This window comes from Nesoenas mayeri (genome assembly GCF_963082525.1).
Source record: "Nesoenas mayeri genome assembly, chromosome: 2".
Classification (NCBI taxonomy): domain Eukaryota; kingdom Metazoa; phylum Chordata; class Aves; order Columbiformes; family Columbidae; genus Nesoenas; species Nesoenas mayeri.
Window position 1 is genome coordinate 73,881,864 of NC_137543.1, and position 18,429 is coordinate 73,900,292.

At 40.4% G+C, this 18,429-nt stretch overlaps 1 protein-coding gene across 1 annotated transcript in view; it reads left to right on the forward strand.

Moving 5' to 3' along the window:
- Positions 1 to 731: 731 nt before the first annotated feature.
- The window catches only part of LOC308037742 (aromatic-L-amino-acid decarboxylase-like), a gene marked incomplete at its 3' end in the record, with an annotated part of 43,007 nt that continues 25,309 nt past the window's right edge, over positions 732 to 18,429 (forward strand). Inside the window, exons 1-4 of the mRNA XM_080339738.1 lie at positions 732 to 1,194; positions 7,887 to 8,000; positions 8,672 to 8,791; positions 15,043 to 15,177. Of these exons, the coding sequence (XP_080195864.1) occupies positions 994 to 1,194; positions 7,887 to 8,000; positions 8,672 to 8,791; positions 15,043 to 15,177 (570 nt within the window). The 5' untranslated portion in view covers positions 732 to 993. The remainder of the gene's footprint in view (positions 1,195 to 7,886; positions 8,001 to 8,671; positions 8,792 to 15,042; positions 15,178 to 18,429) is intronic.

Sequence of the window (18,429 nt, forward strand, 5' to 3'; positions counted from 1 at the left end):
TAAGAATCCTTGTTTCACTTGTCAGTTTTCTTACTAGACCCCAGGAACAATATCACTCACTCGATCTGAGTGTATAAAAATTCTTGGATGCTTTTCAGTCACTGTGGCCTCAGCCTTGTATTCACTGAGCTCTCAAAATTCAAAGGCACATACATTAAAGAAGCTGGGAGGGCCAGGGTGGCAGGAGCAGGCACCCCAGCAATATGGATTTAAGTTTGCAAAGCACTTTTCAGGCAAAGTCCAGCTCATGTCAGCTGAGCTAAACATTGCTTGGGTGTGCTCAGTCTCTGCCGAGCTCAAAGGACACTTACAGCTCCAGTCCAGCATCTTGGAAATAGGGACAGCCCCAGACGAAGCTTCCTCACATCCTCCTGCAGAATTCGCTACAGATCAACTCTAAGTGGATTCTAATTTAAACCTCAGTAAGAAATAAGGTTTTATAAATGGTACAGCATGTGCATTTACAGAAAAAGAGTAAAGAAGCTAAATTTTGAGGCAAGAAGGGAGGCAAGAAGGAGATAAAATGACAGGGCAGCACAGTGGATCACTGTGATAGCTGTGGTTATTATAGCTTGCTATTCTTGATTCTAACAGAGACACACAGGTTGCTATTTCCTTAGACCTCTTCTTCGTAAGGCAGGAGCAGGCTGATTATGTGCCACATAACGGTGCCGCATCCTTGTGTCAAGCAGCAGCAGTAGGGATTAAACTTGTCATTTCTGAATCTTCATCAGCGCGCCTCTTCCGCTGAAAGATTCAGCCTTTCTGTATTAGTCTAATCTACATTAGGACCCAGACATCAAATATCTAACAGTGTGACTTAATTCTGTACCATGTCCAAGTAATTCTGAAGTGGAGCAGAATGCAAATACAACACTGTAGAATGCAAATGCAACACTGTATGGGCATTGGCCTTACATGCAGCACTTAAAGTGACCTTTTTTTTTTTCCCCCTTTTTTTTTTTCTTAGGGTTTTCCTATACTGGGATACCCATGGATGCTGCAGAGTTCCGCAAGAGCGGGAAGGAGATGGTGGACTATATTGCAGATTACCTGGAGAACATAGATAAAAGACAGGTCTTCCCAGATGTGGAACCAGGATATCTAAGGCCCCTCATTCCAGACTGTGCGCCCCAGGATCCTGAGAGCTTTGAGGATGTCTTTAAAGACATTGAGAAGATCATTATGCCAGGGGTAAGAAAAATATATCTGGAGTGCAATGTTCAACACTGCATTTAGGTGTTCAAAGACTTTAAGGAAAGTGTAGATTGAAGCCTGTGCAGCTGGACCTTATGAAAATAAGTGCCCACACTGACTAGCTTTGCAAAGGCAGGAGTCTGCTTTACATCCATAATTCAATATGATCTAACACTTTACAGAACTAATGTTTTCTGTTCTTGATAGAAATTATCAAATCATTCTTTTGCTTCATGCAAAGCTTGTTTTTGGAAATAATTCAATTTCTTCCCTTGAATTGTTTAATGCAAAGCTTCATAACTTTCAGTTTCATGTCGGGTTTTTTTTGTGACTTGCAAAGCACAGTAAATATTTTATAGAATGGGATTCGTATCAGTCTGATCTGCCTCATATGTTCCTTCAAGCTGATCTTTAAATGTTAAAATTCTCTTTGGAGACTTTTTATTGCAGAGCTGACTAGAAAGGATTCTTCCCAATACTTGTTCTGTTGACTTACTCTCCTAAATGTCAGCTTCTTCTAATACCTTTTAAGGCAGACAGCCACTACCAAAGATTAGTCCTTGGATAGACAGTGTTAGACAGAAAGTGTAAAACACAGTGTCTGGTATGTATCCATTTCTGAATCTTTCTTTGTTTTCCACTCATGATATACATTCTTTATTCTAAATATATGCTTGTATTCTAATGCCTGTAAACAGCTCGCAGAGGACTGGATTATTAGTAAATGTAATCTCTCCTTTGGAGAATTAAAACAATGTAGACTACATTAATGAATTATGTCTAACTCACGCAAACACTTGCATTGCTGCTCCCAAGTATGGTTGCCTTTCCTTTTTCATTGAATGAAAACACTGATCAATTTTTTTTTTTTTTGTGAAGTAGAACAGAAAACACTTTGTTTTGAACACTTGATAACATTCAATAAAATAATAACATATTAAAAAATAAGAAATGAATGATTTGCGTATAGAAAGTGAGACATTCAATTCCAGTTAAGTCATCAACATATGATGTTCTCTTTCAACTAAATTGGTTTTTCCTTGATATTTACCTGTTCTGCAAAAAATTTACTTTTACAAATTGATACAATCTGAAGAAGAAATGTTCTATCCAATCTTTTGCTCTTGTGAAATATTAGTGTTTGTGACACAAAGAGCAGAAGGACATAAATCCCTGTGTTGTTTCTGCTAAATACTGAAGACTCACATGAGCACACAACCAGAAGGTCATAGCTTAGTAGAGCTTGGATGGCATTTGTAGAGATTAATTCACCCCATGGCTCTGAGCAGAGGCAGTTACAGCAAGTTGCTCAGTACCTTGTTGAATTGGGTGTTGAATTTCTCCAAGGATGCAGTCTTCACAATCTCTCTGTTTTCCTGTTTCAAACTTTGACCACCTTCACAGTAAAAAAAAAAGCAAGCTTTTTCTTATGTTTAAGTGGGATTTTCTGTATTTCAATTTGTATACATTTCTTCTTTTCTTGTCACTGGATACCACTGAAAAGAATCTGGCTTCATCTTCATTACAGCTTCCCATTAGGTGTTTGTATACATTAAAAAGATACGCCAGGGTACTGATTCCTAGGGCATACGACTGGCCTCCAGCTGTTTGTTCTGTGTGTGTCATGCTGTAGCATACAGGTGCTTCAGAGAGGCACTCACTTGTGCTGATTTCCTGGGAAAGATATGAGAGCTTCCCTCTATAATGCTGTCCTCTCAGCACTTCCTTATTTATGTGCATACACCTGGGGTGGGTCTGCTTTAGCCCTATCTTGTTTTCAGGATCTTTCTAGTCCACATCACCCTTCACCTTTTGCTTACCAACTCAGTCTGCCTTCCTGTCTTGACTGTTGGTTTTCATTTCCTTTTCACATCATTCATAGTTTGAAGCTGTCCTTAACAGGTTAGTCAGCCTGTCTACAAATATTCTTTGTCCCAGTTGTTCAGGGGAACCTCTCTCTTCCTAGCAGTTGATCCTCAAAGAGGGTCCCACTGGTCTTAAAATCTAGATCCCTGTTGTCAACACCAGGATCAACACTTGGGTTGCTTGAGTGTTTCACAAGACACAGTGGGGCTCCCAGCCCATCTGCTACCAGGACACTGAACCTATTCTGTAGCTGCAGTTCTGAAAGTTGCAGGTGGAGCAGAAGCCTTCTTTCTAGTGCCATAGTTGCAAGGTTCGTCCTTCACTATCACAGGACTGCATTTTCCAACTGAATAAGAAGAGACTCTGATTGCCTCTCTTTTGGTATATTTCAGGGTTCAGGCTCTTGTTTCTGAGCTACCTTGTGTTAAGTCTCAGGGAAGATGTACTCAAACTCCTTGTTGTCTTCTCTGATACTACACTATCTGCTGATCTCCTTATGCTGCTCCTTTACATGGTGACACAGACCCTGAAGAGCTGCAAAGCCTCAAGAGCTTAGTCTGGGTTGAGACCTGTGATGTGCCCTGGGGAGTGTCACCATCACAGCAGAGACCACGTACACTAACCTTAGCAATGTTTCTGAACCTCTTCTGTGCATAGCGCTGCACAAACAGCTTTGTCTGTTGACCACCTATTTTAATTGTGCTTACTGAAACTGAAGTGTGAAAATGACGGTACTGCACAAACACATGGAGGCAAGGAGCATAGAAGAATGTAGCATAGAAGGACTTGTTCATGTTTGGTTGAGAGACCTTTAAAATGATTTATAGTTGGTTTTAGGTACTGTCATAGAGGCACCCCAGAGTCAGTTTTAGGCAGACAATGAGGTCCAAAACAGACTTTATTCTTGCCAAAAAAGTACAGCAAATAAGCTGACCAAAAAAGGGTTTATACAATTAGTTAGCGCTCCAGTAACATAAAATACAGGTTCATATATCAGTTGAGGAGATTATTGGGGTGCAGCAAAATAAGAATAATGGGGATCCACAGTGCGCATGCACGCACTCTCAAGAAACAAAGCCAAACCTCTCTGACTCCAGGATACTACACTCACCTGAATTAGGCAAGGACTTACACTTGCTTGTCTATCAAGGACTACACTTGCCTGTCCAGCAAGGATTACACTGGCTAGACAAGGACTTACACTTGCCTGAGTTTGGCAAGGAATTACACTTGCCTGATGTGGCAAGGACATAGATTATCACTCACCCAAACGAGGAGGTAAGGGACTTCCAGTCCCGAGAAGTTTCCTTAGACGGTGTCCCAGTCTAAGGGGAGGACTCTCGGCTTGGAAGACCCGCAGCTCCAAGAAGATCACACAAATGGAATCTTCGGCGGGAACCCCATTTTGTAGTCTGATCAGATCTGGCTGCGGGCATTCCAGAAGCTTTTTGGCTTCTCTGCACCCCCCTACTCTGATAACGACCCCGTCTAACCGACTCAGGGTCCCACAAAAGAGCCATTAACTGCCCCATTGAAGGAGAAAGGGATGTACAACTGCCACAGCAGTTCTCAGAGGGGGCAAGTGCAACTGCCATAGCAGTTCTTAGAGGGGGGAAGAGTGCAACTGCCACAGGGACTTTTGAAATTAGCTACAGGGACAACCATAAAATAGTTTGAGTTGCAAGGGATATTAAAGATTATCTAGTTCCAAACCCACTGCCATGGGCAGGGACACCTTTCACTAGACCAGGCTGCTCAAACTCCATCCATCCTGGCCTTGAACAATTCCAGGGATGGGGCATTCACAACTTTTCTTGGCAGCCTGTTCCAGTGCCTCACCACCCACATGGTGAAGAATTTCTTCCTTCTATCTGATATAAATCTACCCTCTTTCAGTTTAAAGCCATTGCCTCCGAGAATCATAGAATGTCCTGAGTTGGAAAGGACCTACAAGAATCATTGAGTTCAACTTCTGTCCCTGCAAAGCACAACCCCACAGTTCACACCATGTGTCTGAGGGTATGGTCCAGTCTTTTCTTGAACACTCTCGGGCTTGGGGCCGTGACACCTCCCTGGGGACACTGTTCCAGTGCTCCACCACTCTCCGGGGAAAGAACCTTTTCCTAATGTCCAACCTAAACCTCACCTGTCACGTCTTCCTGCCATTCCCCTGGGTTCTGTCATTGGTCACTAAAGAGAAGAGTTCTGTGCCTGACCCTCCTCCTCCCCTTGTGAGGAAGCTGTAGACTGTGATGAGGTCTCCTCTTAGTCTCATGTTCTCCAGGCTGAACAAACCAAGTGACTTTAGCAGCTCCTCATAGGGCTTCCTCACCAAACACTTCATCAACCTTGTTGCTCTCTTCTAGACACTCTGCAACAGCTTTATACCCTTTTTATCCTGTGGTGCCCAGAACTGCACACAGTGCTCCAGGTGAGGCCGCACCAGTGCAGAGCAGAGTGGGACAATCACCTCCCTCGCCCGGCTGGCAATGCTGTGCTTGATGCACCCCAGGACAGGGGTGGCTCTCTTGGCTGCCAGGGCACACTGTTGGTTCATGTTCAACTTGCCATTGACCAGAACCCCCAGACCCTTCTCTGTGGAGCTGCTTTCCAGCCTCTTGTCCCCCAGTCTGTATGTACAGTCAGGGTTGCCGTGTCCCATGTCATGTGTCCTATCGCTACACACCCTTGTAAAAGTCCCTCTCCAGCTTTCTTGTAGGCCCCCTTTGGGTACTGGAAGGCTGCTATAAGGCCTCAGCCTTCTCTTCTCCAGGCTGAACAATCCCAACTCTCTCAGCTTGTCTTCATATGAGAAGTGCTCCAGCCTCCTGATCATCTTCGTAGCCCTCCTCCGGTCTCGTTCCAACAGGTCCATGTCTTTCATATATTTGGGGCCCAAGAACAGGACTCCACTCCACAGCTGCTGAACTCTCATCACCACATTAGGAAGCCAAAATGGAAGGGATCTGCAAATAAAAATATCACCTTTCTCCATCAGACTTGCTTTGTTCTCTTGAAATAAATCTTCTCCTTTTTTAGAACCCCAAATGACCAAATTTAGTCATGACTACAAATAGCAGTACTGAAGATGCTAATTTTCCTCACATTGGATCCATTAATCTGTGACCTTTCAGCTGAAGTGCCTGTCCTTAGTGTGTGATAGACTCTTGCTTAGACTAAGCAAGACACAGAAAGACAGACATTCTTACCAGAAATCTGGGAAATAAAATGTTTCTGAGTAGCATTAGAGTGGTAATTACTGACCCCAAGACACTTGTGTACCACAGTTTGTCGGCAGAGGGTTGAAAAAACAAGCATTAATCATGTCATGTTATTTGCAATATTTGACTGTGTCTGTTCCAACATGGCAAAATAAATGAATATAAAAGAATTTTACAGCTGCTTCAAGCAAAGGGGAAGAGGAGGCAGGAGGAAGAACTGCAGCTGCACTTGCCCTAGGGCTTTTGGCTTTTTTGCTTTGTGTGAGTGGTGCAATGGGAATCTGCTGTGTTTCATCAAACAAATGGCTCCCAGGAAGTAGGCAGTTTAACTTGATTAACCCAAGATGAATGTCACAAGCCTTACAGATCACAGAGGATTAGGACTGGGGAGATGAGCAGTGGCAGGTCTGGCTCATTATGCACGTCAGTGAAAGTCTACACAATTTCTCTAAAACTTTGTTGCAGCAAAGAAAGAGATCCTGGCCAGTTACAAGAGCTACAGCTAAAAAGTTCACAGTGTCTTGTCTTCAGATACCTGATTTTAGTAGGTTTGAAGCTATTTACTGTTTAAATTGAAATCTTGAACATACTAGGTACAGGGCTAGCTTAGTGGAAAATTGTAGTGCATAGGAGCTGGTTTCATATGAGAAATCCAAAATATTGTAGATGGTATACAACAACAGAGAAAGTGATATCTGATCCATCATGTGTACAAGAGTTAAGACAGTTTCCCTTAAGCATGGAACATGTCATAGCATCATAGAATTATAGAATCATTGAATAGTTTTGGTTGGAAGGCGCCTTCGAAAGTCATTTAGTCCAACCTGCCTACAGTAAGCAGGGGAATCCTCCACTAGACCAGGTTTCTCAGAGCCCCGTCCAGCCTGGCCTTGAATATTTCCAGGGATGGGGCATCTACCACATCCCTGGGCAACCTGTTCCAGTGTTTCACCACTCTCATTGTAAAAAATGTCTTCCTCATGTCTAGCCTGAATCTCCCCTCCCTTAGTTTAAAACCATTACCCCTTGTCTTATCACATCAAGACCTGCTAAAAAGTCTGTCCCCATCTTTCTAATAGGCCCCTTTTACATACCAAAAGGCCACAATAAGGTGTTCCTGGAGTGCTGTCTTGTAGAGGCTGATTTGGCCAGACTCAGTGCCTGAATTTTAGCAAATAACTCCAGAGTGTGGCCAAGAGAGTTCCATGGACCTCAGCTGCACTGAAGACATCCTTGCTAAGTCAGTCTCATGACAGAGATGAAAGAACAAAACACCAGAGTCACTGAAAGCAGAGGTTCAAGAACAGTGCTGTGCACAGAAAGTCACGTTGCCACTGCACATGTAATTCTTGTCTTCTAGGCAGACAACTAGAGAACTCTGTTTTTGGCACTGTTGGGAGGTAGGGTGAAGAACTCTGACTAAAAGATAGATAAAAAATTGAGAATAAGCAAGGCAAGATTTTCTGAAAAATGACATCCTGTGTTACAGCCAGGGAGTATAGAACTGTTAACTGGTCCAAACCTCTAATCTCTTCTGATTTTGTAACAATTTGTTTCTGCTTCCTGCATTAGTTAAAAAAACCAATTTTTCCCTTAATACAGGTGACTCACTGGCACAGTCCCTACTTTTTTGCCTACTTCCCCTCAACCTCTTCCTTCCCAGCTCTTCTTGCAGATATGTTGTGTGGAGGAATAGGATGTGTGGGCTTCTCTTGGGTAAGTTTACTAGGGTATGTACTGCTATGTGGTAACGGTGCTTCACCATGCCAAGATTCTAAGCATGTCAGTAACATTCTTCAAATAAATTATTAATAGGTAACAGTGAAGTCACAGGACTATTTTTATAGGTAAAATTGCCTTGACTAATTAAGTGTTTTCATATAGACACCCTAAGGATTCCAGTATTAAAAGGTATCACCTCTTAGAAATTTTGCCTTTGAGAAATCACCAGCATTTAGAATTAGTGATAGCTGTGCAAACTTACTACTAATTCATTAAGCAGTATGACTTGTTGCCTGTCACCTGGTGTTTTAACTTCTCTTACCACCTGGATGAATAGAAAACTGCGTTTAAAACCCCATGTTCATATGAGATTGGCTCTTCTCAAAAGATCTTGGTACTTGATGTAAAAAAAAATACACAAGACGCAAATCCTAGCTTTGACATTTGATAGTCATGCTTCTATGTGAGGCCCAGTTCGATGGTTTTTTTAGTAACTATTAGAAACAACACGCACAAAATGGTCTTCAGGTCCCTAATGGAGCTGGTAAAAGTTAGTCAGCTAGTCTCTTCCTCTATAGTCAAAAGACAGAAAGTTCTTGCTCTTGTGGATCTTGTCTCTTCATGGTCTAGTGAGGTTACTCCCTCTGTTCTTTTTTTCAACACAGGCTGCAAGTCCAGCTTGCACAGAGCTGGAGACTGTCATGATGGATTGGCTAGGGAAGATGATTAATTTGCCTGAAGAATTTTTAACTGAGAAGGGTGGCCAAGATGGAGTCGTCATTCAGGTAAGGGGAGAAATGAAAAAAACAATACAGGATGAGTTCGTAGATTGGAGGATTCTGTAAACCCTTAATACCAAGACACTAATAGAGGAAAGGTGTTTTTTTCTGCCACATGGGTTCCTTTCAGATTTTCAGAAAGATTGATGCTCTGCGAGAGTGTTCATAGGTAGGTAGGATCATTGATGAAAGTAATGGTTTTCTTTTCAGAGCAGCTGAATTATGAAACACTCTGTGAAGAATTGTTAGTAGCCCAACTTAACAGCACAATTTGGGCTTAAAATTAAAATCTTAATGTTTAAAATGATGTAGGATGAAAACTTTCATTTGTTAAACAAATGAAGTGAGCTCATACCAACAATGTGCAGCAATGTTTCATGTCTGAAAAGAAATAAAAGCTTATTAACTAGAAATATATCTGAGGGTTTTGAGTACAGCATTCAGAATAGTGGTTACAAAGGCTTCCATGAAGCCACCTTAGACATGTTCAGTTGTTTACTTCAGTCAGTTTCTAAAACAGACTTCCTTTTCTTCAGAAAAAAAAAGTGTCAGAGATCAAGTAATGAATAAGAACATAGGAGAGAATCTTCTATTAGTAGAAGTAAGAGAATGTGATCGGGAGTCTATCAATCTTTGTCAAAGAAGTGGAAACTATTTTATGAAGTTTTTCTTCTATAACAAAATAAAATATTGGAATATTAAAATAAAATAAAGAGCTGTTTAAAATTAGGACCCAAACATTTCTATCAGTAGATAATGCAACTTTCAGACTATGGTGGAGAATCTGAAATAGAACATAGTGCCCAAACTTTGATGTTCAGTGCTTAATGAATGCCTACCATATCTGAACAGATTATCAGTAGGATAATGAATATATCATCAATGGAAAAGCTTGCATGCATAATGAAGCTATGTTTATCAACCATAGCTCCACTAGCACATGGTCTTTCTGCAGACTCTGGTCACAGCTTTTAATCTAACTACAATAGATATTTACTATGAAAAAGGCTGAATTTTAAGCAGTTGTTCTGTTCTCCTTTGGTAATCTCTGGAGTCTGGTCATAAGAGGCCAACACAAATAAGAGAGCGTGAGGCAAAGACAACATGAGCATGTGATAGTAACAGTCATTCTCTTGGTAAATACCAAGTAATTATAATGGTAAAACCGAGCCTATGAAAATTGGCTCTTAATTACATTTGAAAGCCTATGTCACTATGAAGCACATGTTGTTGTGTGCAGGATGACACTTGAAAATGGCAAAAGATGAAAGAAAATTTCAGTTCAGAGCGCTGGTGGACATGAACATCAGCTCTTGCTGCTATTTCTTCCACTTCTTGAGCCTGCTTGCCATGGCAACCTTTGTTTGCTTGCGGTAAAAGGAAAGGTATCATCATCCTTCACTTAACGTAGAATACAGCATTTAAGAGGAGAAAAAACAGCTTTTAAAAATAAGTGAGAAACCAACTTTCTTCTTGAAGCTTGTGTCTTGTTGTTCATTCTAGACAAGCTGCTGAAAAGTGTACCTCCTTCAAATATTAAACTGTTTTATTGTTCTACAAAGAAAATTATTTTAAGGATGAAACAAAATGAGACTCAGTCTATCTTGGGCCTGGCAAAAGCCATTGCTGATGCATCTTTCTTGTCAGATAGCCAAGCAGCCTTTAGGTTGTGTCCCAGCTCTGGATCAGGAGGCAACAGGCCCTTTCTTATTCATCTTTATGTCTGTGTGAGGAAATTCCTACAAGAACTGTCACATATATGAACTGTGCACCAGCCTGGGTGAACAGCCAGGATCCCAGGACATCTTGTGGCTCTCCTCAGAAGACTGAGGCTGTTCTAGGTCATTTTCCCACCCAGCCAGGCAGTCTCCAAAATAGAAGCTTAAATTTCCAGATCTCAAATTGATGCCTTAACCTTTGGTATTTCCTACAGCCATTTAATTTTCTCAATTTGCATGCATTGCTTCAATATGCATATTTCTTACATGTCCTGGAAATACTCTACCACTTTTACAGGGCCTTATCATTACAAGAAAAAAAAAAAAAAAAAAAAAGAATAACCCCATTTTCTCCATATATCTTTGAAAGATTTTATGTATCCTCTTAAAGATATATTGTAATAAAACTATTAATGAGTGTTGTTTCTCACATGTTAAATGCAAAGGTGATAGAGAAATCTTTCGTGTGAAAAAAACAGGTTTAAAAGGTTGTTTTGAGTGATTTGCCTGACACAAGATGGATTTAGATCTTGCACACAGGCTTTATTTTGCCCAACTTTATTATGAGGACATACAGCTTACCTGAAAACCTATATGAGCATCTCAATAAGTTCCAGTGGTTTGCACAAATGAAAAGTATTGTCAGCTGTTGAACTGCTGGAAAGGGGATTATTTCAGGCAACATTGTCTGAGAGTATATGGCCATTATACAGTTCTTCTGATTATGTAGAGTTCTTTAGAAGGTTATATACTGCTTGGAAAACAAAACAAAACAAAACAGGAAAAAAATCCCAGCTTCACAGAAGAGATGTTCTTTGCTGTAAAACATTCCTCACACTTGCTGGACACCCAGGACCTGAGTCATTATATTCTAGTCACTGGACTGTCAGGAAGCACAGGTAATTTTTTCACTGTTACTTAGATAATCTTGTGCTGAGCATGGTGGAAATTGTTTTACTAACATGAACATGATGAGAGAAGTTTCTTGTCAGGAAACTTACACTGTGTGAGATTCCTCTCACATTTTGTCAGATAAAGTTGCACATACAAGAAGGTACATTTAGAAGAACCATTTATCTCAGTCTAGAATATTAGCTCAAAATAGATGGAATTATTGCATTTTGGATATGCTTATCTCTCTGCACTGAATACCAAGAACCTTAAACAATTATGTAATCTCAGATATTTAACTTTTGAGATAGATACAGTGAGATGAATCAGATCTTGGAAGTTCTTTATGTGTAAGATGAATATTATTCTGTGCATATACTCTTGCATCATGAGTTTCGAGAACTACAGCCAGGCATGATTTCTCAATATTCTGATGAGTATTCTGAGTATCTGGCTACAGACCATATGCAGAATAAGATTAAAGTGGGAGACTACCAAATTATCTTTTCTGTAGTTAATGGACAGAATTTCCTTCACCCCTTGCCTCCACAAGAAAGCTCTACCTTACTCGACTCAAGAGGGATGTTTGTTTTGCTATATCATTCTATACCTCTACCATTTGCCTCAGTTGCCATAATGCTGTATGCAGCAGCAGTAGCTATAAAAAATGCACAAAACTGTCTCTAGCTTGTCTTTGTGCTCTGATGTAGACCCTGGGGTCTACAGTCCTCAAGTCCCACACCATGGGAAAGGCAGACAAAATACGTTTGTCACAGCAATGCATTTTTTTAAATGACTATCATTTTTCCTAATTACTTTGTTCATGACGCTGTTGAATTTCAGCTGCATTGAGTTCACTCACTGTTGAGACATCGACATGTGTGAGGTCAGCTTTGTCTCATATAAAAAGCTGGGGTCACTGCAGTATTAGGAGAAAATATGACTTCACTGGGATCATTCTCATGTATGAAATCTGTAGGATCAGGCCCACATGAGAGAGAAATAAGACTTGCCAAATATTTAAACGTTTGCTGTAATTAGTGAGTATATACAGGTTTTCAACAGAGGGAGGATAGCATTTTGGTATAGGAAAAGAAACATCACTCCAAATTGTCGAGACTAAGGGGAGACTTCATTGTGGTCTACAGCTTCCTCACAAGAGGAGGAGGAAGGGTAGGCACCCATCTCTTCTCTTTGGTGGCCAATAACAGTACCCAAGGGAATGGCAGGAGGAAGGGAGGTTTAGGTTGGACATTAGGAAAAGGTTCTTCTTTCCCCAGAGAGTGGTGGAGCACTGGAACAGGCTCCCCAGGGAGCTGCCACAGCCTCAAGCCTGACAGTGTTCAAGAAGAGACTGAACAACACCCTCAGACACATAGTGTGAACTGTGGGGTTGTCCTGTGCAGGGACAGGAGTTGGACTCAACAGTCCTTGTGGGTCCCTTCCAACTCAGCACATTCTATGAAATTTAGCTTGTTGATGCGGGCGATATTTCTGAGACATACTTATTAATATAAGCAACTGTTCATTGCAGTGTTATGTGCCTGGCAGAGGGAGATTCACATGACAGTTATTCAACTTTGAAAGTACCTAAAAAGTTGATCTTGTATATGAACACCCAAAACCATTGAAATTTATGAACACGTGTGTACAAATTGTTCCTTATAGTGTAAAAGAGCATCTTAGAGCATATTCCATCTGCCTTTTCTAGAGGAAAAACATAAAAAGAATTTGCAGGAACTTGTATTCTCTTGTGAAATTTACAGATCAATTGATACAAAAAATGTCTCTCTTTCTTGTCACAAAGTATCAAAGACACAATTGAAACTCATATTTTGTGAGTCAAAGTGCAATTTAGAAATAGTGTGTGACTATTCATTTCACCTGTGTGTTTTTGTTGAAGAAAACACACATAACTAAGACTCTGAAATACAGTTAGCCATATTTGATCATAGCTTTTTTGCCTTTCCAGTGTTTTGTTTTGTTTTTTTTTTCTCTTTTAGCCACAATAATTGACCTGCCCAGGGTAACTCTAAATATTAAATAAGTGTTATAATTTTGCATGTTACTTGACAGAAATGAGAGTTGACAGTCAGATTCTGATCGAAGTCAAATGTGAGGAAATCCCAAGTAACAGAAATCAACAGTTACTCTGCCATTGTTACAAAGTGATATATTGTTGGAGGAAGTTGAGCCCATGTTTCCTAGGAAAGATTTCTTTAGCCAAAACTTCATACACTCGGCTACTTAGGAAGAGAGAACACACAATCCAAAAGCCAGAACACAGAATACTTATATCTTCCCTCCCATCTATATGTAGAAGCTCAAGTACCTGCTGTGATTCTTTAATGGAATGTCCTATGCAGAGCTATATAGAGAATCCAAAAACCAGAAAGAAATTTTCTTACTCACCGATCCTACTCGTTACTCTCTGTTGTCGATATCTCTATGGCATTGCTCATTTGTGTTGCTTAGCGCACTGAGGTGGAGCTGGAACCACTGGAGTCCCCGATCAAACACCCTCGGTGTGTGCTGGAGTCCAGACAGTGTCCTGCTCCCCAGCAAACGTGTGAAGACGAACCAGGCAAGGCAGTCAGCATGTCCCTTCTGGGTTGCCAGAAAATGTCCCAAAAGCAGGGTTCTTTGCCTGGTGTGCAAGCAGCTAAATATACACAAAGAGTCGAGATATTGTTTTATTATGAGATTGCACAATGTTGTGTGCTAGGTGATAAAACCACAAAGCTAGCATACCTTCACAGAATTTACATTATTTATACTTCTGATTTTGGTTAGTACCGCCCCAGGTTTATATGGCTTTTTCCAGTACTGGTGAGTAATTTACATATGGTTACACAATCATTTTCTTCTAGTATGCATGCTCATGGGTTAGGGTCTTCACTTGGGCAGGGGTCTTTGCTCTTGTGGGTGCAAATTTTTGTATTATAGTGAGCTTATAGTGAGCAAAGGTCATCTAAATGACACTCTATCTGACAGCTTACAAGATATATGTTAAACAAACTCAACTAATTGTGCAGCTTCCAGGATGTTCAAACTGGAAGGACAGGAGCTCCTCATAAGGAGTTCTTCAAATCACTCTTATCTTTGTTAAAGGAGCAGACTGACCCAAAACTTGTCCACTGATTTACATATCCTTGGGTTAGTAATTGCTGACAGGATTTATGTATCTTTAGGTTAGCAGTTGCTGATAAGATTTATTCTTTCAATTGGTAATGCTTACAGAAATGAGAGCTGACAGTCAGATTCTGATGGAAGTTAACTGTGCGGAAATCCAGAGTAACAGAAATCAATAGTTACTCTGCCATGGTTACTGGTTAACAAATGATTAATTGCTGTCTTGAGAGCCTTTTCACACATGTTTTAGTCTGTGAGTTCAGGTTTCTGGCACTGACTGCAAAGCTGTTGCCTAAACTGAGCAAGCACAGAGATTAAAGAGAGCAGACAGAGGCATCAAGGAGACCAAGATCAAACATTCTTCCCTTGCTGTCACATGTATCCTTAAGAAACATGAGATTGCATGTTTTCTCCTATGTAGTTTCTGCTAACAACTTTGCAGGTTCATACAGAAGAAAATGTTGCCTTTCTTCTGGAATATCTTCCTTTTGAACCGTCCTTCAATTTGTCCTACAGGGAAGTGCAAGTGAGGCCACCTTGATTTCACTGCTTGCTGCAAGGACAAAAACCATCAGACGGGTGCAGTCGGAGAAGCCTGAGCTAACAGAAGCTGACATCATGGGCAGGCTGGTGGCCTATGCATCTGATCAGGTGAGTACCTCTTAAAACCATGGAGATATGGGGTCTATACTTAACCATTTCAGCCATCTCAACAGGCCGGTGAATTAAGTATAAACTCTTTGTGTTGGTAACTGATTGGTTTTGCTTGTTTAAATGTTACTATACATGATAAGTAGGCTGGAACCTCATCTGTGCTACCATAATACGAAGAACAAATATCCAGAGGTCAGTGTTATGGAAATATTGATTCTGTATAAAAAGAGCTAGTTTGAAGTAAATAAAGATACTTGAGTAAGGTTTTAAAATTCAATTGTGTTGAGTAAGTCTAGACCATCTTTTGTTACATCTAGGCTTATGTGTCTGTGTGTGCACACATTATTTTCCTCCCATATACACAGACAAACAAATAAACATACATTCTTCCTCTCTATGCATGCACACAGACAAATCTAGTGCATGAATATAAAGCCAATTGGTCACAGTACTTGAAGAAGTCCAAAACATCATTATTTTTTAAAGAAAACAACTCCTAAAAACTCCATGTTATCTATTAAGCTATCTTGTAAGAAAACAGAAAATATGGTCCTTGATTTCTGACTATGAGTAGTATTTAGCAGACTGAGTTAGGCTAAATTTTCAGCAGACCAGGACCATGAGAGGCTTTTACTGTTAATGAAAGCAAATTTTAGTTTTGTGAGATCTTTCTGACTGCCTAATCCTACTGAAGGGCCAAGCAGTGTTGCTTCTCTTGATAGCTGTGACATTTTCTTATTTAAATGTCAATGAGATAGAAGAAATTTCCTTAATCCTTGATGTTTAGCTTAAATAATATCTGATTCTGCATAATAAAACGGCCAAGTTTCAGGCTTACCTTGATTTAATACTAAACGTAAGTTAAAAAGCACTGGAGAACAAGTTGAAAGTGCACTTTTCCATTGCTGGTGCAAAGAGGGGCTACCCTTGCAGGGTAAGAAGAGTCGGAACAAGAAAATGTGAGGAAAGAGAACTGTTTTCAAAAAGCACAGAGGATATTTGTCCTTTTTGTTTTTTCTGGGACCTAAAGGTCTGTGTTGCTTCTCTTTTATATTCTTCTATTTATATTCTTTCTATTCTTCTTGTATTTCTATTCTTCTTTTTTTTTTTTTTTCCGTGTTTTTGTCCCATGTAAGTAGCTGACCTGAAATGAGGACTAACAGACCTTCCTATCCACTGAAGGTCAGACAATCTTATGTTTACAGGAGGATTTGCCTTAAGATATTGCTGACCTTTTGAAGCAGATTGTTGCAGAGCTCACCGGTCCTTCTGCATTAAGAACAGACCTGTGTGACTCATAAGCAGTAATCCACAAATGGAAGTAAGCTTAAGCCATTCTGCGGGACTGTTGCGGTTTAACCCACATTAGAAATCTAACCATGATATCTGCTCTCTCACTCACCACCCCCCATCCCAAATACATGAGAGAATCGAAAGGGAAGGGAGAAACTCATGGATTAACACAGTTTAATAAAATAACAAAATAACACTAATATATAACTACTACTACTACTTGTATATATAAAATCGAAAACAGAATATAAAATAAAAGATACTCAGTGCAATTCCTCAAGAACTCTGTCTGTGCTGGGTAGCCACTCCCAAGAGGAGAGCACCCTGGTTCTGAACAGCTGATCCTGGGGGAAGACAGAAAAAGACAAAAAGGCCCAGAGGCTTCTGCTGAACAGCAGGGTGGCAAAAGGCTGAGCTAAAGGAAAACTCCTGAATGGAACTCAGTCGCAATGGAGCAGAACCAGAACAGGTCTCTGTCTCCCTAGCCAGTATGAAGCATGACACTAATGACATGGAATATTCTTATTGATCAGTCTGGATGTCAGCCAAGCTCTGCCCTATCTATGCAGCTGCTTCCAATCTGTAGGCAGAGAGCTCAGAGACCTTGGTTCTCAGACAACAACTAAGGTAACAGTAAGCTCTTATATTCTCTTTGTTCCAACTCAAAGACACTGGAAAGTGTTCCAGGGTGTTACCTTGTTATTCTCAAACCGAATCCAAACAACAACCATGCTAGCTATGAAAAAGAAAAGTTTCTAACTGCATGAAGAAAATTAACTTGCTTTCAGTTAAACCAGTACAGGGAGAGAAAACCGTGCACTGACAGAGCACAAGACTGCAAGAATGCACTAGGAGGGAGGTAAAAAGTTGGCTGGTAATGAGACCAGAGCAGAAAACTGAACTTTAATCTCATGTATTTTGGGAGATCGTTTTAGCTTCTTGGCATTTTGGGAAAATCTTTATCCCATTGAAATGATTTTGCTGTGTGTTAATGAGCACAGAGCAGGACTGGCAACAAAGCTTTCCCCAATAACTATTTGGGCATTTGGGGACAACAGAAGAGGATCCCTGTTAGTTTTAGCACCTGGGTTATCCTGACTGAGGCTTCTCTTGCAAGGGACACTCAATATGAGCTGAGAGGAACATCCTCAGAGCTGAGAGGAACATCCAGTTACCCCTGACAGGAGACACCTGACTGTTTGGGACCAGGACAGAAGTCAGGGTAGCTTTTTGATATTCTCAAATTTTCTCAGGCCATTTCCTTTATCAGTCTTTTTTTGACATGTTTATTTGGCTACTTTAAGCAGCTACCCACTCATTTCAATGATTTCTGTTTGGTTCCTTTCTCTTCTTGAGGGTAATGGGAGATTCCTGAGTATTTTTATGAGCACCAGGAATTCTGTGCAGCATTGGGTCATGAAGATTTGTTCTAATGCGAAAGCATCTTGGCAGTTTTAACCTGAAGCATGTGAATGGCTGTAGTTACCAGAGAGCCTTAGTATGATTTTGCATTGTTTTCACTTCAAAAGCAGTTAGTTTCATTTCAGCTCTAGACTTCTATACTTTCTCAAGCTGTTGCCCAATTAGTTTGGCAAAGTACTTTCACAAAAGGCCCTGCTGAGATACAAGTTAGTAGTCAATCTGCCTTTAAAATATGCCATTCCAGGGATACGTGAAGTAGAAAGGAAGAAATTTTATCTTCATGTGGTCTTCTTCAACCTGTGTTTTGGCTTAATCTTTTCCGTGATTCTGTGCTAAGTTAGAATAGAATTAGTGCTCTTGGAGGCACTAGCACTCCATACAAGAGTAGGACAGAGATTATGAATGACAATAGTCATGATATGAAAACATGGGGAATTTTTCTCTTTCAAATTAATTATGATTAATTAAAGTGTAGGAGGTGTGGAAGGAAAAATAGCTCTTTTTTGTTTGGTTTTAGTCATGCTCTAAAGGAGA